The sequence below is a fragment of the Acanthochromis polyacanthus genome, chromosome 16 (assembly GCF_021347895.1).
Source record: "Acanthochromis polyacanthus isolate Apoly-LR-REF ecotype Palm Island chromosome 16, KAUST_Apoly_ChrSc, whole genome shotgun sequence".
In the NCBI taxonomy this organism is placed as follows: domain Eukaryota; kingdom Metazoa; phylum Chordata; class Actinopteri; family Pomacentridae; genus Acanthochromis; species Acanthochromis polyacanthus.
Window position 1 is genome coordinate 37,213,504 of NC_067128.1, and position 20,188 is coordinate 37,233,691.

The 20,188-nt window shown below is 39.9% G+C and overlaps 1 protein-coding gene and 2 long non-coding RNA genes across 3 annotated transcripts in view; 2 read left to right on the plus strand and 1 right to left on the minus strand.

Annotated features, from left to right (window-relative positions):
* LOC127530298 (uncharacterized) overlaps positions 1-7,362 on the minus strand; it is a 31,278-nt gene extending 23,916 nt beyond the window's left edge. The window contains exon 1 of the long non-coding RNA XR_007936834.1: positions 7,143-7,362. This is a non-coding gene — a long non-coding RNA (uncharacterized LOC127530298). The remainder of the gene's footprint in view (positions 1-7,142) is intronic.
* LOC110945546 (2-aminomuconic semialdehyde dehydrogenase-like) lies at positions 353-7,539 on the plus strand. Its single transcript, XM_051936714.1, has 7 exons — positions 353-601; positions 1,603-1,750; positions 2,666-2,821; positions 2,897-3,046; positions 3,403-3,659; positions 6,124-6,285; positions 6,792-7,539. Exons 1-7 carry the CDS (start codon positions 458-460, stop codon positions 7,242-7,244), a joined length of 1,470 nt encoding a protein of 489 aa, XP_051792674.1. The 5' UTR covers positions 353-457; the 3' UTR covers positions 7,245-7,539.
* Positions 7,540-17,713: 10,174 nt separating this feature from the next.
* LOC127530394 (uncharacterized) lies at positions 17,714-18,846 on the plus strand. Its single transcript, XR_007937001.1, has 2 exons — positions 17,714-17,914; positions 18,434-18,846. It is a non-coding gene; the product is annotated as an uncharacterized LOC127530394 (long non-coding RNA).
* Positions 18,847-20,188: the final 1,342 nt, after the last annotated feature.

Genomic DNA, 20,188 nt, shown 5'->3' on the forward strand with positions numbered 1-20,188 from the left:
ACAGGAGGCCGTGACATGAAGTAATAAAATAAATCCAAGTTTTCAGGAGGAAAAAAACAATTAAATGCTCAAAAATTATTAAATATATAAAATAAATGTTTATATTTAGGTTTTCCAAGTTTAGATTTTTGAACTTCATATTTTATAAAAATAAACTTCATTATTATATATTTTAGATATTTTTTTGAAAGAACCTCTTTGATATTTTTTCATTTTAAATATGTTTTAAAATGTGTTTTATGCAGTAATGGAGTGCTTTTACTCTGATAGATTACTTCCTGTCCTCTGTAGGAGGACCAGTGAACTTGAGTACTTTTATTGTGAATATTTTCCTCTGAGTACTTCCTGTCCTCAGACCAGTGGATCACTGAGCTCCAGTGAACTTTATTCTGCTGCTGCGTCTGAAGGGGTTCCTGCTGCAGTTCTTTAATTAAGTTTAATTAGTTCACCTCTAATCATGTCTGAAGGTTCTAAAGGTTCTCTTCTGGTTCTGGAGAACTTCATCGGAGGGAAGTTCGTCTCCTGTCAGAAGCACATCGAGTCCTTCGATCCGTCCACTGGAGAAGTTTACTGTCTGATCCCAGACAGCGGACCACAGGAGGTCAGTGATTCTCTAATTAAATATTCATGTCTTTTTAGCACTTTGTTTCTATTTTTCTGCTTCTAGTTTGGGAATAATTCTGATGTTTGTTCAGACTTTTATTATTATTGAAATAAATGTGCAGAAATTAATGAAAACATGAGAAAAAATGTTTTTTATTGTTGATTTTGAGGCTGCAGTTTGACAGAGAACCACCTTTGATCTGTCAGGATTCAGTCTTTATTAATCATTAAACACGAGTCAACAAAGTGTGAAAGCTTCTGCAGGAACTAAAGTGTAGAAAGACAGGATTCACTCATTTTTCATTAAAATAAATGTTTAACGATGTTAAAGGACTCTGGAACGACCTGCAGATAAAACAAAACTGTTGAACATGACGCAGATTTTTTTTATTTTACTTTACATTTGGATTTTTTCTTTGTGTGGAATAGATTAAATTAAACACGTCGTCTGTTCAAATGGTTGTATTTGTATTTATATAGCGCTTCAGAGTCCAGATTTATTGATTCATTTATTTACAATCTGTTTTCTGCTCAGATATCAGACCATAGAACGGTTCATCCATCAATCAGTTTATTTTTACAGCCTAAAGGCGACCAAAGAGCTTCACAGTGAAACAAAAGAAATTTATTTAAAAAAAAGAAAATATCCAAAACATGTAAGAAAAAAATAAGAACACATGCAAAAATATTTTAGAAAGTCATTAAAATGTCACCAAGTAGTTTTTTAAAAGGATAAAATTCTCAAAGCTGAAGAAATAATTCAAACATTAATAAATGTACGAAATTAATGTAATTTTTTAAAAACTGGACTAAAATCAATCGCACATATAAAAGCATTTATATTAATATTTAAGATCAAATTCACTTTTTATTATTTATTATAAATGTACTATTTTTAAAGATAAAGATTTTGGTTTTTGGACTTTAATTACAATTTTGGCCTTTAAAAAAAAAAAAAAAAAAAGAGTCCACATCTTTCCTCCCTCCTCTCGTCTTCAGGTGGACGTTGCCGTGGCAGCAGCTAAAGACGCCTTCCCTGATTGGTCGAGTCGCAGCCCTGAAGCCAGAGCTCAGATCCTGAACAAGCTGGCCGACCTGCTGGAGAAAAACCTGGAGGAGCTGGCCAAGGCCGAGTCCAGAGACCAGGGTACCATCAATAATCAATAATCAATAATCAATAAAAACCTGGAGGAGCTGGCCAAGGCCGAGTCCAGAGACCAGGGTACCATCAATAATCAATCATTAGTAATCAATATGATCAATAATCAATATGATTATTGATCATTTTGACCTATAATCAATAAAGCAGTCAGACGGTGACTCTGATGGAGGTTTAACAGAAATGAAAACTATTCAATCCAGTTTATTGATCACTGATTAAAGTATTGATCCGCTCACTGGAAAATAAATAAACATTTTTAAATCTATTTGCTGTTATTTTACATTTTTTCCTGTTTAAATTACAGAAAATAACAAAAATATAAATATCTAAATAAGTAAATAAACAATCACAGAAAGAATTGATAATTTACATGTTTACTGTAAAAACAAACAAACATAAATAAACATAAATAACACATCAGAAATGTGCCGTTTTTAAAAAAGATAAACCATAAATTTACAGTATTATTGTGTTCAATATTCTTATTATTTTACAGATATTTATTAAAAAATAACATTCTGTGTTCCAGACTAAAAATGATGAAAAGATTTTAGATTTTTATTTTAAATATTTTTCCAGTTTTTCTAAATTTCAAAAAATATTTAATTAAAGTTGCTGAACAACGAAATAAATTTATATGTTGAAAAAAGGTCCAAAATTGTACAGAATGTTAAAATATTTTTACTAATAATATGCATGTTTTCCAAATATATATATTTACAATGCATGACTGTAAAAATACAATCAATACATACAAAATCTATAATTTTTACAGGTATTTGCTGTTGTTGTCCCTGTGTTTATGGTTTTGTTTTCTACAATCTTCCACAGTTTTTAAATGTGTTTTGTTGCACCTTGGATATTTGGTTTGTATAGCTGCTGTGTTTTCCTCTCCTCCAGGTAAACCCGTCTCCTTGGCTCGTTCTCTGGACATCCCTCGCTCGGCGTATAACTTCCGTTTCTTCTCGTCTTCCATGCTCCACCACCTGAACGACTGCAGCCCCATGAACCACCTGAGCTCCCTGAGCTACACCCAGCGCTGCCCGGTGGGCGTCGGTGAGCTCCAGAGACCTTCAGCGTGTGTTTGAGGTGTTTGTGTGTCTGTTGTTCACCTGCTGTGTGTTTGTGTAGCCGGCCTGATCAGCCCCTGGAACCTCCCCCTCTACCTGCTCACCTGGAAGATCGCACCTGCCATCGCCGCCGGCAACACGGTGGTGGCCAAACCCAGCGAGATGACGTCAGTGACGGCCTGGATGATGTGCAAGCTGATGCAGGAGGCCGGTAAGAAGCTACAACTACCATGAAAAACTACAGGTTCAACAATAAACTACAACTACAACAATAAACTACAACTACCATGAAAAACTGCAGGTTCAATAATAAACTACAACTATAAACAATAAACTACAACTACCATGAAAAACTACCACAATAAACTACAGCTCCCAGAATGCACCGCAGTACCCCTAATAAACTTCCACTGCCACAATAAACTACAGCTCCCAGAATGCACCGCAGTCCCCCGAATAAACTTCCACTGCCACAATAAACTACAGCCCCCATAACAAACTACAGCTCCCACCATGCACCTCTCAGGTGACATCAGCAGCCCTACAGCTGATTGGTTCTCTGTCCAGGTGTTCCTCCAGGTGTGGTCAACATCGTGTTCGGTTCCGGTCCCAGAGCCGGTGAAGCCCTGGTCGGTCATCCCGACGTCCCATTGATCTCCTTCACCGGCTCCACAGTAACGGCCCAGCGAATCACGGAGCGCAGCGCCCCCTACTGTAAGAAGCTCAGCCTGGAGCTGGGAGGGAAAAACCCGGCGGTCATCTTCGCTGACGCAGACCTGGAGCGATGCATTGAGACCACGGTCCGGTCCAGCTTCTCCAACCAGGTCAGGACAGGAAACAGGAAGTAGAATCACTTCTATAGGTATTATTATTATTTAGACATGAGGCTGATCAGAAAGTAGAACATTCCAGGATCAAGTGAGTCTCCAACTGATCAGCAGAAACTCTAAGAACTCACAGCTTCTGTTGTCCAGGAAATAGTTGGAATTCCTGCAGAAAAACTCCATGAACCTGAACACTGGATATGAATCAGAGATCTGTTCAGATTGTAGGTCTGCTCTAAAACTTTCTCCAGTTGTCGGTAGGTCTACTCTAGATAAATGGTAAATGGTCTGTATTTATAGAGCGCTTTACTATACCTACAAGGTACCCAAAGCGCTGTACATGATACGTCACATTCACCCATTCACACACACATTTACACACTGATGGCGGAAGCTGCCATGCAAGGCGCTAACCACGACCCACCAGGAGCAATTAGGGGTTCAGTGCCTTGCGCAGGGACACCTCGACATGAGCACGACGGGCCGAGTATCGAACCCTCCGGTTGCAAGACGGCCACTCTACCCACTGAGCCATGCCGCCCCACAGAGCTAGAACTTTCTGCAGCTGTCAGTAGGTCTACTCTAGAACTTTCTCCAGCTGTCGGTAGGTCTACTCTAAAACTTTCTCCAGTTGTCAGTAGGTCTACTCTAGAACTTTCTCCAGCTGTCGGTAGGTCTACTCTAAAACTTTCTCCAGTTGTCGGTAGGTCTACTCTAGAACTTTCTCCGGGTGTCACTAGGTCTACTCTAAAACTTTCTCCAGTTGGCAGTAGGTCTACTCTAAAACTTTCTCCAGTTGGCAGTAGGTCTACTCTAGAACTTTCTCCAGTTGTCAGTAGGTCGACTCTAGAACTTTCTCCAGTTTTCAGTGGGTCTACTCTAGAACTTTCTCCAGTTGTTGGTAGGTCTACTCTAAAACTTTCTCCGGTTGTCAGTAGGTCTACTCTAGAACTTTCTCCGGTTGTCAGTAGGTCTACTCTAGAACTTTCTCCAGTTGTCAGTAGGTCTACTCTAGAACTTTCTCCAGGTGTCAGTAGGTCTACTCTAGAACTTTCTCCGGTTGTCAGTAGGTCTACTCTAAAACTTTCTCCAGTTGTCAGTAGCTCTACTCTAGAACTTTCTCCAGGTGTCAGTAGTTCTACTCTAAAACTTTCTCCAGTTGTCAGTCGGTCTACTCTAGAACTTTCTCCAGTTGTTGGTAGGTCTACTCTAAAAGTTTCTCCAGTTGTCAGTAGTTCTACTCTAGAACTTTCTCCAGGTGTCAGTAGGTCTACTCTAGAACTTTCTCCAGTTGTCGGTAGGTCTGCTCTAGAACTTTCTCCAGTTGTCAGTAGGTCTACTCTAGAACTTTCTCCAGGTGTCAGTAGATCTACTCTAGAACTTTCTTCAGGTGTCGGTAGGTCTACTCCAGAACTTTCTTTGATTAAGTAGTAGTTTTTGATGTAGTAAGTTCAGGGTTTTGTCATTTTGATGTCATTTGAGGAAACTTTTGAGTCACTGAATAAATTTCTTGTCATTTTGAACAAATTTTTAGATCATTTTGGACAAAATTCGAGTCATTGTGGACATGTTTTGGTCAACACTTTGGTCTTTTTGGTATTTTTAAACAACTGTGGACTAGATTTTATCAGTTTGGTTCCACACAGTTGTGAGTGATAGTGAACATTTTCCGTGTCTTTCTGGACGGGCTGTGAACGTTCCTGGACAGAGTTTGAACATTGTTTTCTAACGTCAGAATGTTTATGTGCTCATGTTCATTTTACGTCTATTCATATTTTTTGCTTCATATTTCAGTCTTTTAAATAATTTGGGGGTTATTTTGTCTCCCATTGTTGTTTTACATCTTTCTGTGAAACATTTGAGCTGTTTTTTGTCACAGTTTGGTTGCTTTATATAATTTCTCGTGCTGTTGTGCGTCACATTCTGAGAGACATGAGATGCTCACAGATCAGTTTAAATCCGTCCACAGTCTGAACACTGAACCTTTTTTTTGGTCCAAAATGAGATAAAACTACACAAATGAGACTCAAAACTACAGAAAGGAGACACATCTTTCTGACATAGACGTGAAACAACATGAACAAGACACAAAATAACAGAAACTCCAACAGAAATCTGTTTTAGCTCCTCTCTACAGACTGTTTGGTCAGAACAACTACAGACGATCAAAGGATCATTTTGGGCTTTAAAACCTTTGAAGAATTTCACCATCTGAACGCTAGAACTCTCCTTGTGACACCTGCATGGATGTAAAACTGATCTGGTGTCAGTTTTTAACACTTAAATAAATTAAGTTACTGTGGATAAAGAACTTTGTTCAGATTTGGCTGATTGAATGGTTCTATGAAGATGCAGTACCTGGGTTTGTCCACATGGAGGCGATCTGAGCTCATGTTTGGTCTTCAGGTGTGTCGATAGAAGCTGTCTCTCAACCTTCATCTCTCCATGTTTTCTTTTCCTTCAGGGAGAAATCTGTTTGTGCACCAGCAGGATCTACGTAGAACGAAGTCTTTACCCCGAGTTCCTGCAGAGGTTTGTGGCTGCAGCTAAGAAATGGAAAACCGGCGTTCCATCCGACCCGAGCAGCAACAACGGAGCTCTGATCAGCAAAGAACACCTGGAGAAGGTAGTTAGAGGACATTTATTCTCTGTTTTCTCTCCTCACATGGTTCTGTTTGACATATCTGTTTCAGGTTCACAGATTTGTGTCCAATAACTTGAAACTCGTCCAAAACAACCAATAACTGTCCAGAAATACTCAAAATATTTCCAAAATGACTTGAGACTTTCTCTAAACAAACAAACTTCTCGAAAATAGTCCAAATTGTTAAAATGACTTAAATTTAGTTCAAAATTTGGCTAAAATGTTTGAAGACTCCTGCAAAATGTCTCAAAATCTGTCCCACATAACGTTTGTGTAAATAAGCAAAAATTGTCCAAAGTTACTGAAAATGTTTAAAAAAGGACTCAAAATAATCCAAAATTTGTCTAAATGTTTAGAAAACTTGTTTAAAATCGCGAAAACTCTTTCCAAAAAACTGAAAACACGTCAGAAATGGCTCAGATGTGTCCGAGGTGACGTTTCAGTTAAACCTGTTTCATTTAAACCCGTTTCATTTTAACCCGTTTCAGGTCCGTGGTTTCGTGTCTCTGGCTAAGTCTGAAGGCGCTGTGATCCACTGTGGTGAAGGCGTCGACCGGCTGGATCTACCGGAACCCAACCGCTCCGGGTACTTCATGCCGACCACCGTGATCTCCGGGGTTTCCGACACATCCAGGGTCATGCAGGAGGAGATCTTCGGTCCGGTCACCTGCATCAGTCCCTTCGACTCCGAGGAAGAAGCCGTCTCCAGAGCTAACGGCGTCCGCTACGGCCTCTCCGCCACCGTCTGGTCCAGAGACGTGGAGAAGGTCCACCGAGTGGCCCAGAAGATCCAGGCTGGTCTGGTCTGGACCAACTGCTGGCTGATCCGAGACCTGAACCTGCCCTTTGGAGGCATGAAGAACTCCGGAGTGGGACGGGAAGGAGGGAAGGATTCGTATCACTTCTTCACCGAGGTCAAGACCATCACCATCAAACACTGAAGGAACATCTGGAGAACCAAAAACACAGCAAAGAAAAATGATTTAACTTTAATCTCAATCAGTGTCTGAGCTGCTCCTGAAACACCTGAAGACCTGCAAACTAGAAGAAGAAGAAGATCCAGAGGGGGGGATGGAGGCGTTTGTTGTGGACAGAATGTGTTGATCATCTGAGACTGTTGGAGCAGAAACATGAACCACAGTTCACATGTTTGAAAGTTCTCAGGATGTTTCTGTAGAACGCTGTGCAGAAGAAAACCAATAAACATGAATAAAAAGATAAAACCCCTCACCAAAACGACTTCAGTTTGTACAAAATGACTTCAAGCTCTTCCAAAAACGTGTCTTAAAGGGAAACGACTTGTCCTCAGTGACAAAGTCATTGTGCAAAATGACATTTGATCCATAATGAGTTAGAATATGTCCAAGATGACAGACTCTGTAGTAACTGACAAAAAAAATCCAAAATGAGTGGAAACTTGGACTAAATAACTCAAAATTTGGATGAAAATCATTCATAATGTGTCCAAAATAACACAAATCTGGCTCAGAATAACTCTAAACTTCTCCAAAACATGCTTAGAATGATGATAAAAACACGTCATACATGATAAAAACAATACAGGTTTTCCAGAGTTACTGAAAACTTCCACAAAATATCTTTCTTTTCCCCAATATTACTCTAAATTTATTCAAAATACCTCAGAACTTCTCCAAAATGACCTGAAGCAAAATAAGAAAAGGACGTCTTAAATGACAAAATCATCGTCCAGAATGACTTTTTTTTTCAGAATTGCTTAAAGTTTGTCCAGAACCACAGACTTTGTATAAATTGAGCCAAAAAATCCCAAAATAACCTGAATCTTGCTCAGTTACTCAAAACTTTTATAATAAGACTTCAATTCTTTCCAAAATAACTCTAAACTTTTCCAAAAATGTGCTTAAGGATTACCGTGCTTCACATCATGATGCTGCCTCCACCGTGCTTCACGTCATGATGCTGCCTCCACCGTGCTTCACATCATGATGCTGCCTCCACCGTGCTTCATCATGATGCTGCCTCCACCGTGCTTCACGTCATGATGCTGCCTCCACCGTGCTCCACATCATGATGCTGCCTCCACCGTGCTTCACATCATGATGCTGCCTCCACCGTGCTTCACATCATGATGCTGCCTCCACCGTGCTTCACATCATGATGCTGCCTCCACCGTGCTTCATCATGATGCTGCCTCCACCGTGCTTCACATCATGATGCTGCCTCCACCGTGCTTCATCATGATGCTGCCTCCACCGTGCTTCACATCATGATGCTGCCTCCACCGTGCTTCATCATGATGCTGCCTCCACCGTGCTTCACATCATGATGCTGCCTCCACCATGCTTCATCATGATGCTGCCTCCACCATGCTTCATCATGATGCTGCCTCCACCGTGCTTCAGTGGGGATGCTGTATTTCTGATAGCTTTGAGAAGAGAAAAAGTCTGTTTCTTCTAACTCAGTACAGTTTTTTGGTTGAAAAGAATTCCCTTACCAGTTGTCACACTAAAAGATTTAGTTTTAGTTTTTCTTTTTTCTGTTTTTTCTGTGGCTCAAACATGAATTTTTCTAATTTTTTCAGCTTCAGTACTTGAGCTGCTGAACCTCGGCTGAGATGAACTGACTTTACAAACTTATTTTTTCTTTTTTCTTTTCTGTGGCGTTAAACTTTAACCTTCCATCTGTTTTCTTTAATCCAGATTCAGTCTGAGGGCAGCAGATTATTCCAGACGTTCCTGAGGTGTTCCCGGGTCAGATGAGATACATCTGTCTCTCCAGAAAACTGAATGTAAATCACATTTGTTCTAATCTGAGGACATGCTGGCCTGGATCTGCTCTCCACAAACTGATTATGGATGAATTATAGCTTCCTGCTTGCTTTATATTTACCCAGTAAAGTGATGAAACTCAGCCAAAGTCCTCTGAACCCAGATGTTCTTCTGGTCTAAATAAAACTCTGGGGCTTTTTCCACTGATGATGATGAGGGCAAACCTTTATCATTTTATTTCCGTTTTATTTCTGTTCCAGTGACTCAGCAGAAACTCAGCCATGATGGTTTTATTTGAGTGGTTCAGACGGCCGTCAGGAAGGTAAAGGTCATGAAATCATCACAACAAGCCGCTGAAAAGGTTAAAGATTTACCGATTCATCTGCAGAACAAAGTGAGCTGGAACATTTACAGCCAAATTAAGTTTTATTTTTTAAACAGCACATTTAGATAAAGACAAAAATGTGCAAAAAGCAAAAGAAAAAACAGGATTTAAGAAACAAATTATATGAAATACAAAAAGATAAGAAGTTTTTGAAATAAAATAAATCCAACCACCCTCTAGAAAATAATGTTTGGCCTCAACAGAAAATCTCTGACAGCTTTGAATGAAACTGTTGAAGCAGAATGAGCTTTTCCTCTTAGATGTATTTTAATTATTTACTGATTTGTAGCAGAAACATGTTTTTAAAACTGATTATTCACAAAAATAAGTCATATTTCCACATTATTTATGAGTATTTTTAAAACATCTATTTACCATAAATATGAAAACAAATTTGAAAAATATTGTTTTAAATTCTGAACTTAAAATTCTCACCTCAAAGTAAAGAAGCCAATGAAGTTAATAATAATAATAATTATTAATTTATTCAGTGTTCTTCTTTTCCCTTCAGGGGTCTCCACAGTGAATCCATTGCCTCCATCTAACCCTGTCTGCTGCATCCTCTTCTCTCACACCAACTACCTTCATGTCCTCTTTAACCACATCCATAAACCTCCTCTTTGGTCTTCCTATAGGCCTCCTGCCTGGCAGTGGGAAACTCAGCATCCTTCTACCAATATATTCACTCTCTCTCCTCTGGACATGTCTGAACCATCTCAGTCTGGCCTCTCTGACTTTATCTCCAAAGCCTCTAACATGTGCTGTCCCTCTGATGTACTCATTCCTGATCCTATCCATCCTGGTCAATCTCAAAGAGAACCTCAGCATCTTCAGTTCTACTACCTCCAGCTCTGCCTCCTGTCTTTTCCTCAGGGACACTGTCTCCAGACCAAACAACATGGCTGGTCTCACCACAGTTTTGTAAACCTTTCCTTTCATTTTAGCTGAAACTCTTCTATCACACATCACACCTGACACTTTTCTCCAGCCGTTCCAGCCTGCCTGTACACGCTTCTTCACCTCTTTTCCACACTCTCCATTGCTCTGGTCTGTTGACCCTAAGTACTTAAAATCCTCCACCTTCTTGATCTCTTCTCCCTGTAACCTCACTCTTCCACTTGGGTCCCTCTCATTCACACACAGATACTCCGTCTTGCTGCGACTAACCTTCATTCCTCTCCTTTCCAGGGCAAACCTCCACGCCTCTAGCTTCTCCTCCACCTGTTCCCTGCTCTCACTACAGATCACAATGTCATCTGCAAACATCATAGTCCATGGAGACTCCTGTCTAACCTCGTCTGTCATCCTGTCCATCACCATAGCAAACAAGAAGGGGCTCAGAGCTGATCCCTGATGTACTCCCACCTCCACCTTGAACTCCTCTGTTACTCCTACAGCACACCTCACCACTGTCTTACAGTCCTCATACATGTCCTGCACCACTCTAACATACTTCTCTGCCACTCCAGACTTCCTCATACAAAACCACAGTTCCTCTCTGGGCACCCTGTCAGAAGCTTTCTCCAGATCTACGAAGACACAATGCAGCTCCTTCTGACCTTCTCTGTACTGATAGAAGCCACTGAAGAAATAACCAATGCACTAGATCAGAAAAAAATTGCAGTTGGAGTCTTTATCGACCTCAAGAAAGCTTTTGATACAATCAATCATGATATCCTATCAAAGAAACTGGAATTATATGGAATCCGAGGTGTACCCGGGGACTGGATTAAAAGTTACTTAATAGGAAGGGTACAATATGTAAAAATCGGACAGTGTCAATCTGAACACCTTGGCATTGTTTGCGGTGTCCCCCAGGGGTCCGTTTTAGGACCAAAACTGTTCAACTTGTATATAAATGATATCTTCAATGTTTCTCAATCACTAAAACTAATTCTTTTTGCTGACGACACAAACATAATCTATAGCAGTAATGATTATAAGGAGCTAGTCCGTACTTTGAATAGGGAACTCAATGAAATTAAAAGATGGATGGATATAAATAAATTATCTCTAAATGTAAATAAAACTAAAGTGATGACCTTCGGAAACCTTTCAGCAAACTCAGAGTTGCGGATAAGTATTGATGATATTGAGATCGAAAATGTTTGTGAAAATAAATTCCTAGGTGTCATAATTGATAACAAGTTATCTTGGAAAGCTCACATCCGACAAATAAAAACAAAAATTTCCAAATGCCTCTATATAATAAATAAAGTGAAACGATGTCTTGATGCAAATGCTCTACGTACCCTGTATTGCACTCTTGTACTCCCATACCTCACATATTGTGTGGAGGTGTGGGGGAACACTTACCAGTGCACAATACATCCTTTAGTCATATTACAGAAAAGAGCTGTACGGATCATTCATAAGGCTGGTTTTCTTGAACATACCCACAATCTTTTTATCCAATCAAAGTTGCTAAAATTTAAAGATCTTGTAATATACAATACATTATTAATCTTATACAAAGCATTCAATAATTTTTTGCCACATAACGTACAACAGTTTTTCAGAATAAAAGAAACAGTTCATAATTTAAGAGGATTTGGAAACTTTATCATACCAAGTACTAAAAACACTCGTAAATGGTTTTGTGTGTCTGTATGTGGAGTGAAGCTGTGGAACAGCCTGGAAACTCAGCACAAGCAATGCCAAAGTATTCATAGTTTCAAACGACAATTTAAACATAAAGTCTGGTCACAGTATATTGAAAAAGGGTCTTGATTCTTTACCTGTGTTATCAAGTGTGTCTTGTTGTTTCCTTACTGTCGTTGGTATATTGTCCATTGTTGGCATACATGTGTGTATATATGGATATGTAGATGTATGCATGTATGTATGCGTATGTATGCATTTTTCATACAATTACTACTCTAAATCCTGTGCCATACCTTTTGGTATGTATAATTCCTTACCATCGTTGGTATGAAATTGTTGTCGCTATTTAACTGTTGTTGCTATTATCTATGGTTAATCTCACTAAGTTTTAATACTTGTCATGCATTGCCTATTTAATGAATAACTTATGTTTATAGATAACTAGTTTATTTTGAATTCCTTGTCTTTATTTATAGGAAGTGAAAAATTTGAATTTAAGTAAAGGGGACGGGGGTGGGATTAAATAAGTTTTCTTCCTCCCACTCCCTTTCAGGCATCAGATCCTACTGTATGTAACACCTACTGTAGCTTTGCAGCTGCTGTATGGAAATAATTATATCTGTATGCATAAAATGCGATTCTACTGTATATACTTGCCTGAAATGAAATAATAAATACAAAATACAATACAAAATACTTCTCTATCAACATCCTCAAAGCAAATATTGCATCTGTTGTACTCTTTCTTGGCATGAAACCATAGTGCTGCTCACAGATGTTCACCTCTGCCCTTAGTCCAGCTTCAACTACTCTTTCCCATAGCTTCATCGTGTGGCTCATCAGCTTTATTCCTCTGTAGTTGCCACAACTCTGCACATCTCCCTTGTTCTTAAAGATGGGCACCAGCACACTTCTCCTCCATTCCTCGGGCATCTTCTCACTATCTAAGATCCTGTTGAACAACCCAGTCAGAAACTCTACTGCTACCTCTCCGAGACACTTCCATACCTCCACAGGTATATCATCAGGACCAAGTGCCTTTCCACTCTTCATCCTCTTCAATGCCCTCCTCACTTCATCCTTACTAATCTTTGCTACTTCCTGGTCCACAACAGTCACCTCTTCTACTCTTCGTTCTCTCTCATCTTCCTCATTCATCAACTCTTCAAAGTACTCTTTCCATCTTCCCATCACACTATTGGCACCTGTCAACACACTTCCATCCTTATCCTTTATCACCCTAACCTGCTGCACGTCCTTCCCATCTCTGTCTCTGCCTTGCCAACCTGTACAGATCAGTCTCTCCCTCCTTACTGTCCAACCTAGCATACAAGTCATCGTAAGCCCCTTGTTTGGCCTTTGCCACCTCTACTTTCACCTTACGCTGCATCTCCCTGTACTCCTGTCTACTCTCTTCAGTCCTCTCAGTGTCCCACTTCTTCTTAGCTAACCTCTTTCTCTGGATCCACTCCTGCACCTCCTCATTCCACCACCAAGTCTCCTTATCTCCTTTCCTTCCAGATGACACACCAAGTACTCTCCGACCTGTCTCCCTGATCACATTTGCTGTAGTTGTCCAGTCATCTGGAAGCACCTCCTGACCATCCAAAGCCTGCCTCAACTCTTTCCTGAAAGTCATACAACACTCTTCCTTTTTCAGCTTCCACCATTATTAATTCATTCAGTAAGGTAACTTCATTTTTAATTCACTGCATTTGGACTGAAATGAACTGATTCAACAATCTGAGCTTAAATTACACAAAATATAGAAAATAGAATAAAAAATAATATTCACAAATTAAAAGGTTTTTCTAAGTCAGTAAAACAGATTTTTTAAATATATTTTTTATTTCATTAAATTGTGGCAATATTTACCTTAGATTACTTTAACTTACTGCTGAGTGTACTTTTATTTTTATTATTTTCCTAGATTTTTCTATTTTCTGATTATATTTTATGTTCATTATTTAAGACACATTTTCTACTTATGTTAATATTTTAAGATATATTTTCTGTTTTTGTTCATATTTTAAGACACATTTTCTACTTATGTTAATATTTTAAGATATATTTTCTGTTTTTGTTCATATTTTAAGACACATTTTCTATTCACGTTCATATTTTACAACATATTTTCCACTTATGTTCATATTTCATGACATATTTTCTGCTTTAGTTCTTGAAATGATCCTAAATGTGGACAGTAATCTGAAGCGATGACAGACGGAGGCGGTGAATCTAAACTCTGTCTTCATGCTCTAAATCAGGCCGGGGATATGAGCACGTTTCAGGTTTAGTGTTTCATCTCCTTTCAGCTAAACAAAGCCTTCCTTTATGTTCAGGCTCTTTGTGTCTTCGCTGTTTTGAATCCTCCTCCCCTGAAGACAAGCTGTTTGTAAGTTCACATTAAACTGAGCTCCACCAATAAAACCAAATCTGTTTCCATGACGGACGTTTGCACAGCGTTGTGTAACCGGCAGACACCAGAGGACACAACGGTGTGGGTCAACCACAGCAGAGCAAACAGAAGGAAAGCAGGTCAGCGTGGAAATATTAGATGTTTACTGACGCTGTTTACTGTGGAAAAAAACTTTTAAAAAAGTCTGAAACACAAGAAGAGACACACGAGAGTTCACACAGTGTAAAAAAACTAAAAAAAAAAGTCTGAAACACAAGAAGAGACACACGAGAGTTCACACAGTGTGGAAAAGCTAAAAGAGACAGAAAAGAACACCTCATAGATAAACCCAAGTAAACATCCACACTGCAAAAACTCTTACCAGGTCTGTTTGTCTGATTTTTAGTCTAAATGTCTCATCCCACTTGATTTCAGATAAATTCACTGAACAAGAGACATTTCAGATGGAGGGACTTGTTTTAAGACAACGCATCTTAAATACACACGTGGACAAAATTGTTGGTACCCCTCAGTTAAAGAAGGAAAAACCCACAATTCTCACTGAAATCACTTGAAACTCACAAAAGTAACAATAAATAAAAATTTATTGAAAATTAAATAATCAAAATCAGCCATCACTTTTGAATTGTTGATTAACATAATTATTAAAAAAAAAAAAACTAATGAAATAGGGTTGGACAAAAATGATGGTTTAGTTTCATACATTTTTCCAGTTAGCATGCTTTTTAAAAAATCAGTGGTTTTAATCAATATTGTCTTTAATTTAGTAAAACAACATTTTAAAAAATATTTACCATTTTTCTCGTGTTAATATTCTTCAAATAACATCAAATATCTGTAAATTACCAATATGTCTCTGACTTAAATACGGTAAAATAAAATGGTGTAATTTTATAGCTAAAAAATTTAAAACTATGAATTCCCATTTATATTTCTGTAAAATAACTGGTAATTATGTAAAATAATCCCAGTTAAAACCCATCATGATGCTGCCTCCACCGTGCTTCATCATGATGCTGCCTCCACCGTGCTTCACATCATGATGCTGCCTCCACCGTGCTTCATCATGATGCTGCCTCCACCGTGCTTCACATCATGATGCTGCCTCCACCATGCTTCATCATGATGCTGCCTCCACCGTGCTTCATCATGATGCTGCCTCCACCGTGCTTCACATCATGATGCTGCCTCCACCGTGCTTCATCATGATGCTGCCTCCACCGTGCTTCACATCATGATGCTGCCACCACCGTGCTTCATCATGATGCTGCCTCCACCATGCTTCACATCATGATGCTGCCACCACCGTGCTTCATCATGATGCTGCCTCCACCATGCTTCACATCATGATGCTGCCACCACCATGCTTCACATCATGATGCTGCCACCACCGTGCTTCATCATGATGCTGCCTCCACCATGCTTCACATCATGATGCTGCCTCCACCATGCTTCATCATGATGCTGCCTCCACCATGCTTCACATCATGATGCTGCCACCACCGTGCTTCATCATGATGCTGCCTCCACCATGCTTCACATCATGATGCTGCCACCACCGTGCTTCACATCATGATGCTGCCTCCACCATGCTTCACATCATGATGCTGCCTCCACCGTGCTTCACATCATGATGCTGCCTCCACCGTGCTTCACATCATGATGCTGCCTCCACCGTGCTTCATCATGATGCTGCCTCCACCGTGCTTCACATCATGATGCCGCCACCACCGTGCTTCACATCATGATGCTGCCTCCACCATGCTTCATCTTGATGCTGCCTCCACCATGCTTCACATCATGATGCTGCCTCCACCATGCTTCATCATGATGCTGCCTCCACCATGCTTCACATCATGATGCTGCCACCACCATGCTTCATCATGATGCTGCCACCACCGTGCTTCATCATGATGCTGCCTCCACCGTGCTTCACATCATGATGCTGCCTCCACCGTGCTTCACATCATGATGCTGCCTCCACCATGCTTCATATCATGATGCTGCCACCACCATGCTTCACATCATGATGCTGCCTCCACCGTGCTTCATCATGATGCTGCCTCCACCGTGCTTCATCATGATGCTGTCTCCACCGTGCTTCACGTCATGATGCTGCCTCCACCGTGCTTCACGTCATGATGCTGCCTCCACCGTGCTTCATCATGATGCTGTCTCCACCGTGCTTCACGTCATGATGCTTCCACCACCGTGCTTCACATCATGATGCTGCCTCCACCGTGCTTCACATCATGATGCTGCCTCCACCGTGCTTCACATCATGATGCTGCCACCACCGTGCTTCACATCATGATGCTGCCTCCACCGTGCTTCACGTCATGATGCTGCCTCCACCGTGCTTCATCATGATGCTGCCTCCACCGTGCTTCATCATGATGCTGTCTCCACCGTGCTTCATCATGATGCTGCCTCCACCGTGCTTCACATCATGATGCTGCCTCCACCATGCTTCACATCATGATGCTCCCTCCACCATGCTTCACATCATGATGCTCCCTCCACCGTGCTTCACATCATGATGCTGCCTCCACCGTGCTTCACATCATGATGCTGCCTCCACCGTGCTTCACATCATGATGCTGCCACCACCGTGCTTCACATCATGATGCTGCCTCCACCGTGCTTCACGTCATGATGCTGCCTCCACCGTGCTTCATCATGATGCTGCCTCCACCGTGCTTCATCATGATGCTGTCTCCACCGTGCTTCATCATGATGCTGCCTCCACCGTGCTTCACATCATGATGCTGCCTCCACCGTGCTTCATCATGATGCCGCCTCCACCGTGTTTCACATTTTACTACTTTCAGCAGAGATTCAGGAGCAGTTTTATTTCTGGAAGGATTTTAGATAAACATCATCATATTGGCTTTGAACTTCATTTTTCACTGCAGGCAGCTCAAAGAAAACATCTTCAGAACACAAAATATTCCTTGTTTTACCACCTAAAAGTCTCATATTTTATTGCTAGTTAGCATCTCTGAGGTTCTGTTGGTACAGCAGGATTCAGCAGCTTCACTTTAACTGATTCAGGATTCGTTTCTTCTTCCTGTAAAGCGTCGACCTGAGCAGCCGCTGATGAATCCATAGACCTGAATCCTCTCCTCTCTGTGAAGTGATTCTGCAGCTCAACGCCAGAGGAAGGAGGAAGCATCAGTGTGGGAGGAGGTGGATGCTGACCGACCAGATGGCTCCGTTTGGCCTCCCGTCCTCCGGTCCTGCAGGTGAACCTCCATCTGTGGACACAAATAGAAGCTGAGCGCTCTGCTTTCAGGCTTCATCCACCTCCTGTCTCCTGAGAGTCGATGTCTGGTCGTCCTGTGGGTCAAATTAACCGAATTAAAGTTTGAAAATGTGGGGAAAAAAGAATTTCCACAGTGAAACTTCTGATGTCCACATTTGCAACATTTTTGGGAAATTTTTGGTGGAAAAAAGGTATGTTAAAAATTTTTTTATCAAAATGGAATCACTTTAGATATTTTTAGTATTTTTTCGAAGATTTTTACTCATTTTTGTTTTAAATATTTATAAAAATTTTCCTGCCAAATTTGGAGGATTTTTAAAATAAAACTTTTAAGGGACATTCATCAGGAATTATTGGAATTTTCTTCCTGAAGGTTTTGCAAATTTCTGTACATTTAGGGAACTTTTTTTGCTGAATTTTTGGATTTTTTTGAGACAAGGAAACAGGATTTTTTGATGCCCATAACTGAGGAAAACAGGAAGGTTAATGAAGGTTTATCTTTGTCCCTTACTGCTTTATATAATGACAAAGAAGTAACATTAACTTAAATTAAATGCTTGTTTTCCTTTATTAGCTAACAGTAAATCATTTCTATTCATCAGTTAAACACCTGATATATCCATTCATTATTTTCAGCTTTAACTCCAACAAACAGTCCTGTCAGATCAGAGTTCACGTTTATTTACCTTTTCTCTCTCTTTGTTTTTGAGGCTTGTACCTTTTCCTGCCGTCTGATTGGTCGGCCGCTGACACACCACCTGGAAACATCAAACAAAGCAAACAAACAAACTTCCTGTCAGATGACCGAGCAGACGCCATGTGACCTCTGACTGTTCACCTTCACTTCCTGCTTTGACCCACAGACAGACTATTGATTTCTAATATATGATTTATAATCCTGAAGCATCTTATCGTATATTTACCTGTAAAAATTATTTCAACACACACAGTAACAGTAATAATTTACTGATTTAGACAAAGCTTTAGGTTGCAAACATCATTTAAAGGGTTGGCAGAATAACGTTGGATCAACTTAATATAATGTCTGAATTAAACTAAACTTTCTGTGTTTGTTGATTTAAAACTGAATGAAATAACGTCATTAAATCCACTTGAAAACTTCCTTTTTCTTCACTGTGAGTTGAGGATTTCTACCTCCTAAACCCACCTGGACGTTTCAGATCGTGTCTGAAAACCTGCAGCTAAAACTAAAATGACATAAAGAACATTTCAAGATGGATAATTCTTATATTAGTGAACATTTCCACTGTGATCCGACCAGCAGTCGACTCACGATCACGTTCTGTAGCTAATGCTAATGCTAGTGCTAGTCATATTTAGCAGAGAAGCTGTTCAGTTTAATAACCTGGTGGATTGTTCAGGACAGAGACGTAAAACCAGGAGTCGTTTATTAAGAGACAAACAGAGAATCAAACCGGACCTGCGGGTCTAAAACCAACAAACCAACCAGGACCGACTTTGTTCCAACTTGTCCAGAAAACTACAAAAGGAAACAAACTGCAAACATGGCCGCCACACCCAGACAGCTGTGGGGATGCTGCAACCTGACTGGAGGACAGGGCAGGGCAACGGTCCAATCAGGATGGTAGTTGGGGGAGGAGCTTAACTTTAATTTGACAAATCTGCCCGGATACAGACGAGTTTCTACGTCTGTTTATAATCTGTGGTGAAATTATGTTTATGATAAAACACAGTCAATTAGAGACAGTTTTCCTGTTGGAATAATTAATTTCCTAAAAGCTACTGCCTGAATAAACACATTAAAAGCAAAAACTGATGAAGAAACCCAAGTTCAGTTTTCATAATTCTGATAATAAACATACATGAGACACAGAAATGTAACTTAAATACTGTTAGAAAACCAGTTGGAACATGATGCTGCCTCCACCATGCTTCACAGTGTGTTTGCCATAGCTTTAACTGAGGAGGAAAGTTTAATATTTCCAACTCAGTATAGTTTGTTGGTTGAATATAATTTCCTTAGTATTTGTTTGAACTGAAAAAGATGTAAACTGTTAATTAATTTATCTTTTGTTGAATCCAAACATCATTTTTTGAGTCTAAAAGATCACTGAGGAACCTGTTCCACCACTTCATTAAATGCACGGATGCTAAATGTAATTTACTGATGGAGGAAAATCTAAAGTTGCAAACATTATTTTAATGCTTGACACAATAATGATAATAATATGAATAATATTCATTTAAACTTAAATGGCTGCATTAGCTGATTTAAAACTAAATTTAACTTCATGAAATTGGCTTAAAAATTAAAGTTTTCTTCCCCCTGACTTCAAGTTTTCTTCTACCTGCTAAACATGGAGTGTCTTTACTTATTTTGTCGAGTCTAAATGTCATTTTTTTGCCATATCATGTTTGGACATGTGCCTGTTTCATAACAGATCCAATATTTACCTGTAGAACCAGTTCAAGGCCGTAAATCA

Bases quoted from the DNA above. Each gene is read 5' to 3' on its own strand.
- LOC110945546 (XM_051936714.1), top strand. From the start codon at position 458: ATGTCTGAAGGTTCTAAAGGTTCTCTTCTGGTTCTGGAGAACTTCATC. The intron at 3,047-3,402 runs GTAAGAAGCTAC...TTCTCTGTCCAG, and splicing joins CAAGCTGATGCAGGAGGCCG to GTGTTCCTCCAGGTGTGGTC. The intron at 6,286-6,791 runs GTAGTTAGAGGA...AACCCGTTTCAG, and splicing joins GCAAAGAACACCTGGAGAAG to GTCCGTGGTTTCGTGTCTCT.